The 12131-nt window shown below is 42.3% G+C and overlaps 2 protein-coding genes across 2 annotated transcripts in view; both read right to left on the reverse strand.

Annotated features, from left to right (window-relative positions):
* The window catches only part of PKD2L1 (polycystin 2 like 1, transient receptor potential cation channel), a gene marked incomplete at its 5' end in the record, with an annotated part of 32426 nt that extends 25981 nt beyond the window's left edge, over positions 1–6445 (reverse strand). The window contains one exon of the mRNA XM_080347497.1: positions 6359–6445. The remainder of the gene's footprint in view (positions 1–6358) is intronic.
* On the reverse strand, positions 2947–11741 carry SLC35G1 (solute carrier family 35 member G1). Its single transcript, XM_080347499.1, has 3 exons — positions 11503–11741; positions 7217–7397; positions 2947–6731 (listed from the first exon to the last, which is right to left on the reverse strand). Exons 1-3 carry the CDS (start codon positions 11708–11710, stop codon positions 5972–5974), a joined length of 1149 nt encoding a protein of 382 aa, XP_080203625.1. The 5' UTR covers positions 11711–11741; the 3' UTR covers positions 2947–5971.
* Positions 11742–12131: the final 390 nt, after the last annotated feature.

Raw genomic sequence — 12131 nt, forward strand, 5'->3', positions numbered from 1 at the left:
TCAAATTTAAGTGGAACCTCTTGTGTTCCAGTTTGAACCCATTACCCCTTGTCCTATCATTGGTTGTCACAGAGAAGAGCCTGGCTCCATCCTCGTGACACTCACCCTTTATATGTCTGTAAACATTAATGAGGTCACCCCTCAGTCTCCTCCAAGCTAAAGAGACCTAGCTCCCTCAGCCTTTCCTCATAAGGGAGATGCTCTACTCCCTTAGTCATCTTTGTTGCCCTGTGCTGGACCCTCTCCAGCAGTTCCGTGTCCTTCTGGAACTGAGGGGCCCAGAACTGGACACAATATTCCAGACGTGGTCTCACCAGGGCAGAGTAGAGGGGGAGGAGAACCTCTCTCAACCTGCTAATCACCCCAATACACCCCAGGATGCCATTGGCCTTCCAGGCCACAAGGGCACAGTGCTGGCTCATGGTCATCCTGCTGTCCACCAGGACCCCCAGGTCCCTTTCCCCTACACTGCTCTCTAACAGGTCATTTCAGAGTCTGAGAAACACATGGCGTCAAGCCAGCCTACAATGAGTTAATTTTTTAGCATATAAGGTGAAGAAGAGGGTGCTGGATACTGCTAGTGATTCCCCCACTATGTAACGTCTTCTCTATTTTTCCCTCTATGATGCTAAGTCAAGTCACACCCAGAAATAAAGATTCATTACGTGCACAAAGCTCTCAAGAGTAGGCTAATAGCCTTGTCCAGTCCTGTTATCTTCTGCTCTTACAACACCAGACAGCACTACAGGAAGAAGCACTGCTATACAGATAATAATAATAATAATAATAAACTATAATCTTTTTGCAATGTTTAGCAATGGTGGTAGTTTTGCAAATGAGATAATCAGTTTTTTTCTTCTGCTTTTTCCTCTTCAGTGGAAAAGTTAATTTAATTACCAAAACACTAGATAATGGGAAGCACTGGGATGAATTAAGTATCACCTTGTGACAGAAGGGACAAGACTTGAATTCAAACCACCATGCATAGAAATAAAACAAATAAACTAACAAAAAAAAAAAGCACAAGAACAAATGGACAAATGGCCACTTGGACAGAGGAAAATTGAACTTTACTGACCTGTCAATGCCACAGTGTTTCCAGGTCAGAAATTGCTGTGTGGAAGCTGATGGAGCTTCTTCTCATCTCTGGCTTGCTGTGAGGTACAAAAAGTGACACAGCAGGCTAACAGTAGCAGAATTTGAAGCATATGTTCATATTTAACAGGGATCATTTGATTAACGGTTATTTAATGAAGGTTCTACAATCAATACATTCAAATATGTTGTACTAATGAATGCAAAACAAGAGATTAATTCTTCAGGTTCATTTTATTAGCAATGATGAATATAAATCTCTTATGAAAATATTCTTAACATTTCAATATATAAGAATTGTCTATAAAAATATACTACTACATAACAAAGCCAGTAACTTCGACAAAACATATTATTCAACATATATTTAACAATATTTAGGACACAGTAAAAATCCTTTAATCAACGATGAGGGTATTTTTACCCCCTTTTTGTGAAACAATAACTCACATAACATAGAAAATTACTCATTCTGCTACAGAGAAGTGTTGTCACCATAGAAGTCCACGTGTGTTCCACCCTGAAGTTGCCTGCATCTGCAGGAACATAAAGCCACAACTTTTCTTTGGATGGACAGGCAGTTATGACCACAAAAACACTCTGCTGGTAACTGCAATGTCCTGCTGAGGTCAGTGCTGCACATCTGTCACCACTGCCAGCCCTGAACTCCAGCAGCCTCACTCATGATGCTTCTACTGCCCTGGTGGGACAGACACCATGAACCAGCCCACCATGGTTAGAGAATCAGAAAACAGACTCCGCCTGGCTAACTGCTGCTAGTTAGCAAGGAAGTAACTTTTCAGAGGCTGCCTCTTTAGAAACAAACTTTCTTCCAGACTGCTCTTGAACAAGAGCTCAGGGAAGAGGAAATACCGCAGGGACAGCAGGGTAGTGTTTATACTAAATTATGATCAAGGGTAGCATTATACAACTTGTCATTACCCATTCCAAAAAGAGCCATCTTAGAAGAGTGCTTGGAATTGGGAAAGAGTCTAGTTTCAGGTTTCAGAAGAAAAATGACACACTGAACTGGTTATTTCACCAATGCTGTTATGTTGAGGTTACTTCACACCTGGTGTTAGACAAATGCAGGAAATCCATTGTAATGATGTACACAAGTTTGCCAGATTCTTGGTGTAGATGTATTCAGAGAGCTTTTAGAGCAAACTTTGACAACCAATTTAACCTAAAAGAAATTGGCTGCTGCACAGTGACAGTACATAGGTTTTCAGCCATCAGCTTTACATAGAAGAGTTGAGTGCATAAGGCTTCAAGGCTAAAAAGTCCCACTGAGGACAACAGATGGTAACACTGTTTTGCATAGTAAAGAGCATAAGAAACATGCTTGTGAGGCATCAGTAACAACCAGATCTTTTTACCCTGTGTTTATGTGCAAAACAACCAATAATTAATTATTACTCTTTCTATTCAGGATCCACTGAAACCAGTATATTGAATTAATATGTTACCATTCAAGAGAAACTTAACTTTATAGCATAGCAATCGCAATGCAACAATACTCCATCATATTACAAAGGAAGGACTTCCTATTAGAAAAGTACATTTATTGAACTTCAGAATAGTGTAAAGATCACAAGAGGACACTACATACTATGAACATTAGCAATATATTTCTGACTCAAAGCTTAGAAAAATAACACTTGACCCTGAGAATCTTGCTGTATTAAAACTTTAAAAACTAAAAAAACTTTCAAAAATAAATTATCCAATAGGGGAAAAAAATTAAAAATCAGACTCTGAAAGAATCAAGGCTTTGTCAGTTCATTTTCAGATTCTCAAACTGCTGAACTCTGGAAGAGAAAAAAAGTTTGACTATTTTAAAAGGAATGGTAAGAAATATTTTCAATTTAAAAAATAGGGTATCCATATTTCTGTATAATTTAATTATCTTTAAGGCTTCCAACTAAAATTTGCGGTTTCAACCTACATTTGAGAGGAATTAAAAATTAAAAACTTGAGGTGGATGAAAAAAAACTTAAAGCTTAAATGTCTTCCATTCCCAACATCAACTGGAAAAGCTAGTTACAGAATCCAGTTTGCCATGCATTACAGCTGGAGAAGCCCTAATCAAGTCAAAATAATGTTCCAAAAAATACAATGTTCTCCAACATAGGATCTTGTTTAGATTATTATTTTAACAATTTAAATACTTTTGAAGGTTTAGGAACAGCAAAAGGAAATAAGTAGATTGAGCCATAAGGAAACCCTATAAGTTTGGACAAAAAAATAAAAAGTGGAGTTTTTGGCACTGCAGGTAGGGAAATGTACCAAAAAGGTTCCTGCAAGAACTTGAGAGAAAAGTTATCAGTGACTATATCAGGTTGTTGATTTCAGATCAGCTTATTTTCTACACTTTTGTATGTGTTAGGGGCAAGCAAACAGTCCTTGCTTCAGTAGTCTGTTCTTCTCTAAGTGTAAACAAGATTCATTGAAATCATATGACCTAAAGATTTTTTGATATGAGCTTCCACATTATTTTTATTCTGTACTAACAAAACAGCATTCATACGCTGTAATTTAAAGTATTATCTATTTCCCCTTGCCAACGTTTTCACGCTGTCATCAAGGTCAGGCTGCTCTGGTTTTGCCCTCTCCAACAACCTCACCCAAAGTTTACGTAGCTGGACCAGCTCCCAGGGTCAGCTCCCCATGAAACACATGAGCTCGGAGCCAACGGGAGGGAGCAGGACCAGCTCACAACCCAAGTTCACATCAGCCTGAACCGCCCTGGAACCACACCTTGTGAGTGCCAATCCAAACACACACATACTAAACGTGAAGTGAAGCACTAACAAGAACAGTGTTTTTCTTCCCTCTCCTGAAAGCTGTTGCTCACTGGCAGTGATGGCTGAGCAGCAGAAGAACCAATATCAGTTTACAATTTCAAGTATTAAGTGAAATGGGTGCCAAACTGGAATTTTGTTATTACATCAGGCTTTAAAGTGATGTGAAAGCAGTTTCATACTACACCTGACCTTGTCAGCAGCATCTGAACTTCAGCCCTCAGGAAAAGCAGAGAATGTACAGCTATCAGCAGGAACCAATTCTATCACTCAAGTAGAATCCGCTCCTGTCCATAAATGTATATGAATTCGGGGTGCTGGTATATGTACCGAATCTTGCACAAAGATGACTCCTCACATCCAGATGCATCCCAAAGCATTACACACATTCCAGCCCTTCAGGACTCAAGTCCCTAGATCTGCCCTGCCAGGATGCAATGCTTATTGGCAGAAGAAAAGTCACTAGACATCTGTAAATCGAAATAAGAAAACATCTGCCACCTTTAGTGATTTGGAAAAACAAACAAATATGTATCGAGTCTACAGAGCACAGCATTCTCCTTTAGAAAAACACAGGAGTAAATAACTGAAAACCACCTCTTGATACAAAGGACCAAGGAAAGACCCAAGTTATAATTCACTTTAAGGACTACTGAGACAATACCCAAAATTACCTAAGGCTCCATTTGGGAAAATCCCCCTACCTGATACTAAACATATATTCCTCCTCAAACATGAAGGACACTAAGATCAGTAACACAAGCTTTTTTTCTTAGTATTTGTTGCTATCAAGATAAAGCTTATAAAAGTGAGAAGATGTATAAGGAAAGTGACTAAGTGCAGATTTAAAAGGGCCAGTTGGAGAAATAGGGTTGAAGGTGCCCACTGGTGCTGCCGGATGGAGCCTGGATGCCCCCACGTCACGCAATGTGTGTGCACAATTCCCCAATCCCACCAAGCTCTCCTCAAACCTGGTCTGTAGAACAGGGGTTCTACAGACCTGCTATGATCTTGGCTAACCTGCATTTTCTGTGAAACTGCAATTACTCCGCACTCTTGTAAATTCTCAGGAAACAGGCAAATACTCCAGTGGAAATCCTCCTAACTTTATGAAGGCCAAGAAGACTTAAACTTGGTCTCATAAAGAACTTCTGTACAGAAGAATCTAAGAAAGGGTCATAAGCAGCATTTAAAATAACCTATACTACATACCTAAAAAATATAAACTTTTGCATAGAATAAATAAAAGTGCAGCTACAGCATAACATGCCATACCCCAAGAAAGAGCTAATTTACAAGTGGTATACAGTTAACTGTTCTCTCCTCACTGCAACTGCAGTAACTAAAGAGATGCTTACTGGGAAAATCATATGGGGAAAAGAAAAAGGGATTAGTTGTTTCATTATGTCTGCAAAGCAAGTGCAAACATTTAAAATCCTTTTTAAAGAAAGCAAATCTGATACATAATTTTCACAAGTTAATTTTCTCTTGATATTACTTGGCAAGATGAACTGGCCTTTGTTCTTTTAGAATCCAAATTAAAAATAAATCCCTGTTTGGCATCTGGTTTGTGGGGAAAAAAAAAAAAAAGCTTGTAAATGTGTAAGTTTTATCTGTTCTAGAAAAGCTGGTTTTTTACAAGATCATAACTCTTCATTCCCTTCAAACTTTTTTACTTCAGTCCCTCTGGTAATCAAGCACAGAATAGCACTAAATAAGCCTGGGAGACTGATTTCCACTGCTCAGAAGAGTAGACAAAGGGTCTCAGAAGTGGAGAATCAGGAATTTCAGGAAAATAAAGGCAAAAAACTATTGTCCACTTTTGATAGGAAGCAATCGACTTTTAGATATCTTTCTACTTCTCATATTTGCATGCCTAAACAAGATAAAGAAAAGCATATACCTAAGCAGTTGTTAAAACATCTTTAATTTTGGTTTTTGAGAAAAATCAACTTATTTTATTGGAGATAACTCAGTACTACAATTTGGTAAATGAGATATTGAAATAAAAATAAATATTGTATATATATTTAAAGGCTGCTCGTTTCTGTAATTAATTAGTGTCTGTACTGTTAGATTTCACTTTGCTTAGCTTTCTTCAAGCTTTGTCGCCACTTACGAATGGCAGTTCCAGAACTACTAGCTACTACACAAAGGGCACCACCCACAGTCCACCAAGTTGGTAGGTGATTGAGGAAAAGGATTTGTAATATAAAAGCAAACACCACATCCATTGTTCTCATTATGGCTACAGGTCCAGCTTTCTCTATCTGTAATGCTTTTGTGAGAAATATCTGACCCCCTAACCCTAACAAGCCTATTAATATTAGAAGAACCCTATCTTTGCCACAATATGGTAAACGCCATTCATTCATAACAAACAATGCTATAACACATCCAATTAAACCAATGACTGCATAATACCAAATTGACAAAAAGTAATGCACAGATTTCCCCACCTTCCTTAGTATAACCAAAGTCGAAGCTGCAGATATCGTGCTTGTGATTGCTGCTATAGTTCCTTTAAGGTGATCTGTGTAACTTCCTTCAATCCCCGTCACATTTGACCCAAATAGAAATGGTGGTCTGGCAATAAGCACCACTCCAGTGACTGCAAAGAGGGTAAACAGAAGATCCCAGATACTGTACTTCTCTTTGAGAAAGATCCATGCCAACAACGACGTAAAAACAGGACTGCTAAAAGTGATAACAGTGGCATCCGCTAGTGGCATGACTTGGAAAGCATAGTAGAGAAGAATCATTGCGCTGGAGCCAAAGAATCCTCGGAAGAGAAGAAAAATTCTTTTGCCTTTTGGTCCCAAAAACCCTGTTCTGAAAAACAAAAATGTCACATTAATGTCACTGGCTTGCTTACTTCACGACCAATATCCAATCACATTTAACTGCACACACCTTTCTAGATGAGGGACTTATCTCAAATGTCAAAATATTTTTAACTGATCACAAACCAGTTTGTTCAATCACATTCAAAGTCTGGAACCTGTTCTCCTAGGTACTATTTTGTTTTGCTTGAAAAATAACCAAAGAATATCTACAAATTACCTTTTTTTTTTTTTAAGAACACCACAAAACATTAATACATTTGATGAAATCCCTGTAGAAACCTCTCCAATTCAGGGAGACAAAGATGTTCAGTTTTCTCAGTTGTGTTAAGAAACTATCAAGTAATGCAAAACAAAGTAGTTATGCAATTCAAGTCTGAATTAAAGTAGTATTACAATCCGATTTAAATGAGTGATAATTCTAGATGTATTCTTAAGAAAAAACTTTTAAATTTAAACATTTGCTACACTTACTTGTAGTATATTAAACCAGGAAGAACGAATGCCATTTGGAAAATACATCGAAATGCACTCACTTCCACTGAATGTACGTCCTCTATTTTTTTAAGAAATAAAGAGGCCACTGAGAAAAGGAAGGCAGACAGTACAGTATAGAACAGACCAAGTCCTGGACAGGCAGCTTTCTTCTTTGTTCCTGCAACAGACAAACTCCAGTTAATCATGATCTGTTCAATTTCTCGGGTCAGGCAGCTCTACATTCTGCAGTGCTCCACACCTTTGTAGCTGTTCTTATGGTAGAAGACAGAGGAAGGAAAAGAAACAAATGAAAACACCACATGTATTCACCAGACTTATCTTGAAAATACGCTTCACTGACCACCACGGCTGTCCTTTTTTTCTTAAAACAGGAGATGAACTCTAACACTTTAGATACAAAACCATTCCTACACTTGCCACAGTTCTACGTGAGTTATCGGACTAGTTTGTGCAGTTCACTGTAGGATGGGTTGTATGATTCTGACCAGCACCCAAGCACCACTAACTACAACTGACTGCAAAATGGCCCATGGTCAGATTCTGAAATACTGAAACTTATTACCTGGGAATCATCTGATTATTGAGTAAGTTAATTAAGGTTCCTAAGCAACAATTCGATTTCTTTCTCACAAACACACACAAGTAAAATCTGTGTGCAGGAGCTCTCTTCTGTTATACCTCATGTTTATTTTGCAGCTAAATCACCCTCAATTTGACCTTGATCTACAGAAGTTTTATATAACATTTTTATCTTGCTGTAAGAATCCAAATATTTTCTTCGAATAGACATCAAATACACTTTTTTAAGCAGAAGAAATTTCAGTGACTAATTTTAAAACACCATAGGCCTGTTTAAAGTACTGATATCCATCACAGTGCCATGAAGACCTCAGTTTCACCTTAGTTGACGCATATTTATCACTTTCTCTTCCTGGAGTAGTTTCCCAAGTCTAATGGTTTCTATTCAAGCTTCCCCACTGCCTCAGGCCCTCTTCAGTGACATAATCTTCCTCATTCCACTCATCTTCTCCACCCTCAACTCTTTAAAAAAACAAAAAGGAAAGCAGGGTGAACCGCTGCTGAGCTCAACATTGTCTCCAAAGAAACTTGCCTTTTTTGTTATTGCACTGCTGCATAAAAGGAACAGTCTTGCCACTGAACTGAGAGGTGAACACCACGCAAAACATAACCCGTGAAATGTTTGATTGGGATGTTACCTCACTATCTCTCTTCTTTCTGCCTGCCTAAAACATTGAGCGTTACCTTTTCTTCTACAACAGCCTCAAAAAGATAAGAGTGAGAACTCCGTGTGCCCAAGGTGGTGTTTTGATAAAAGGGTGCTTCATCTCACATTAGTGTGGGAGCCTGTGAGCCCTGTGGATCCTCTAAGACATAATCAGCAGGGCACTGCTGGGAGTTGCTTAGCAACTAAATATGGTTTTGAGGGTTTTTTTTTCTTTTGGGTGTGTGGAGTTTCTTTGAAATTAACAAAACTTGTCACAAATCACTTTGATCCTCCTTGAGGTCAGCACTCAGGGCTGAGAAACTGCTTCTTACTACCCAAGAGCAGGGACTGTGGGCCGATACCATGTGTATAGATAGCATCAGTTCTGGCTTTATCAGTTCTGGCTTTACCAGTTCTAGAGACCCAAACTTTATAACTGCAACCAGAATTTAAAGTAGGCAGAAGGCCTGCTTTTCAAGGAATCCAACCACACTACAGCTGGAAGTAAATTACCGCTTCTGCTAGATAGAAATATTTCTATTTAGCAACAGCCACTTACATAAAAGTGACTACGAAAACTATCACCAGCCAACACTGGACCAGGAAATCTACCAGCTATGAACAGAGTGGATTTTAAAAACGTTCATGATTTATGTAATGTCCTAATCCACCTAGTGAAACAACAGAACTGCAAAATCAACAATGTCTCTAATATTAAAGCAAGAGGAATCACGCTGGCCTATAACCGAAATGGGAAATCCAAACCCAGACTGGCTTATGGATGAATACAGCACAAACAGAACTATTAACTTATTTCAGGCATGAGAGCTTGTCCGATTACTACAAAGAAAAGCCAATCTAAATAATGGAAGTGCTGAAATGGAAAACCAGTCGAATTAAAGCAAAGTAAGCTGAATGGATCTTGTATCCAGAACTAAGCCTTGGACTTGAAGGAACAAAGAAAAACCAGGAGGAACACATTTTTGTAAGCTACCCAATATTCCAAATCCTATCAGAAACAGTGTCTTGTAATACTAGAATTCAAACCATCAACACCTCATATTGCCAAAGCATGTACTCAGTGCAATGATAAAGTGTTTTATTTCCTTTTTAAAGTAAAATGGTACAAGTTCATCCACCAAAAGCAAGAACTGCAACTCTGAAGAGGACTTATTTCACAATATGTTCTAAAGAGAAGCTAGGTTAAGATAACATTCCCAGCCCACAAAACATTAAGCCTCAAAACACTAGTCCAATACCATCAAAATACTCAAGCACTCCTATATTTTTTTAAAGTGTAGCAGTCTGAAAATAATAAAAGTGTCAAGTAGTACCCAAGTCCTCTTTTCTCAGCAGCTACAGACTTGAGATTTGGGCTTCTCATTTTATTCCCCGGCCATCTCCACATGTAAGGCTTTCAAACAATCTTCCACTCCTGTTTTAAGTCATAGTCAAATGCCTCTCACTGCACGCTATCCTCTGTGTAAATTCTATTTGTTTCCCTTTTAATGCCATGCTTTCATGCAAATAGTTTTTACACTTGCAAATTGCATACAGTGAAGAAAATTACACTTCTCACATATATGCATCATGAGAATAGCAGCAGAGGCAGAAGAGTACCGTTATGGGGAAAGCGGTCAGTGGGAAGATGATTCACCCAGACAGAAGAGGGTGATCTGTTCTTCACACCATAAGCAAAACAGCTTTCTCACAAGACTTCAAGAAAGCACCAGGAGCACAGGATCCGGAGTCTGAATATAATCATGGTCATGCAGACAAGATGTAGGCATGATTCACAAAGCTCAACCATTGACTCAACTAACGTTTTGCTAGAAAGATTAAGCAAAAAAGTTTTTAAAAGTGTTTTTTGGTGAATGAATGCAAGTTTCTCAGCATGTCAAACGTTGGCGTTTGTTTGTTTGTTTTTCCCAAGCTTTCCCTCGGAAGCTATAGCGATGTGAATTTCACTGGTGAAGTACTGCTACCTCTTTTGGCATCTCCATGGCTCCCTAGCCAACAAATATTGCCATTTTATCAGTTTTCTGCTGGAAAGTCAACTATAGTCTCTATTTAATCAGAAACACGTTTTCGGTGAAGTTGTTTAAAAATTACACGTGCTGAAGTACTTCAGATAAAACCTATTTAAAGAAGGCATTTGTGTTTTAAAAGTAAGCCACATGAAACTTACAATAACACATTGCATATTTCACAGTTAAGTTTGTGGCTTTAGCAAATCAAAATGACCAAGAAGCAAAGCACAAATTAAAACCAAATAAAGAGTACACTCACATCAAAGCAAGATAAAAACTACCAAGAAGTCATGGTTCCCAGTATATGGACTTGTTGATAAGCACTCGTGCTCCTTCTTAATGTGTTTACAGTGCCAGACGTTCACACTGCTAGAAGGCACCTCGGCTTACCCAAACATGGGAAGTCTTACTTTAAAACTTCGACAACAGAACTACTGTTTTCCCGAGGGATAATCGCCGCCGCAGGTCTCGCAGCCCTACGATCAGCAGCCGGCCCTGCGGCCGGGAGCGAGCAGTGCGGCCGGAGCGGCCCCGAGCGCCTGCCCGCTCCCGGGGACAGCACTGGGGGCCCGGCCCCAGCCGAGCCCGGCGGACATGCACAAGGGCTCCCGCCACGGAGGTCGTGTCTGCCGCTTCACCCGGCTTCGCCTTCACCGGCTACCGACTGCCCGGCAAAGCGTGGGGTGGGAGAGGCCGAACACGCTCGCTGGGCGGCCGGTGTCCCCCGCCGGGCACCAGGTGTGAGCCGCCGCTGCGGGGCCGGCTCGGAGGCGGCGAGGCTGAGCCTGCCCGCGGGCAGCCGGCGGCGGGGCCGGCGCAGGTGCTGGGTGCCCTCTGCGGCCGCCCGAGCCCGCTCCGCGCCCCGCCGCCGCCTGCGGTGAGCCCCGGTGCCCTCGGGGCCGCTTCCTCTTCCTCCGCCCCGCCGGCAATGTCACCCCAAGAGCGGGCAGCCCAGCCAGGAGGGCTCTGCCCGCCCTGCCCCGCTTGCCAGACTTCCCTCTGCTCACCGGGTGCCTTGCAGCAGCGCGGCCAGGACAAGCCCGAGCAGCAGCCACAAACGCGGCGCTCTTCGGCGCCCGCCGCCTCCATGCCGGGCGCCGGGCACGGGCAAGGCTGCCCCGGACCGGCACCATCCTCGCGGCTCAGCGGCACCTCCGGCTCCTCCCCGGCCGCAGCCGGCACAGCGGCGGCCTCGCCGCCTTGACACAGCACCATGAGGACGCCGGGCTGCCCGCGATGCTACCGGCTTTTCAGCAGCCGGCGGGCACCTGGCCTCCTGCGCATGCGGTGCTAACGCCCAGCGCCGCCCGGCTCCCTCCCGCCCCCGCCCCCGCCCCGGAGCGCCCGACTCCCGCGGGGCGGGGGGGTACGCCAGGTGGCGGCTCACTCCCCGAGCCAGGGCCGCGCCTGGAAACGGCCGGCTTGCCGGTCCCCCGCCCACGGCGGATACCTGCCTGAAAGCCCGGAGGCAGCCGAACGTTCCCGCGGGGGAGAAGAGGCAGCGCCCTGCCAGCTCCTCCCCAGGGTCCCTCAGCCCGCGGTGGCCCCTGAGAGGGACGCAGCGCGGGCAGCAGAGAGCTTTGCCTGGGCCGCGGCGGGGCCCGGCAGGAGGAGCGAGGCCGCGCTGCCTCGGGAG

Source organism: Nesoenas mayeri (genome assembly GCF_963082525.1).
Source record: "Nesoenas mayeri genome assembly, chromosome: 7".
Lineage (NCBI taxonomy): Eukaryota > Metazoa > Chordata > Aves > Columbiformes > Columbidae > Nesoenas > Nesoenas mayeri.

What these genes read in the sequence shown, in the direction of transcription:
- SLC35G1 (XM_080347499.1), bottom strand. Translation starts at nt 11,710, where the DNA reads ATGGTGCTGTGTCAAGGCGGCGAGGCCGCCGCTGTGCCGGCTGCGGCC. An exon ending in GCGCTGCTGCAAGGCACCCG is followed by an intron (nt 7,398 to 11,502) that starts GTGAGCAGAGGG and finishes TGTCTGTTGCAG; the next exon opens with GAACAAAGAAGAAAGCTGCC. An exon ending in CCTGGTTTAATATACTACAA is followed by an intron (nt 6,732 to 7,216) that starts GTAAGTGTAGCA and finishes TTTGTTTTTCAG; the next exon opens with AACAGGGTTTTTGGGACCAA.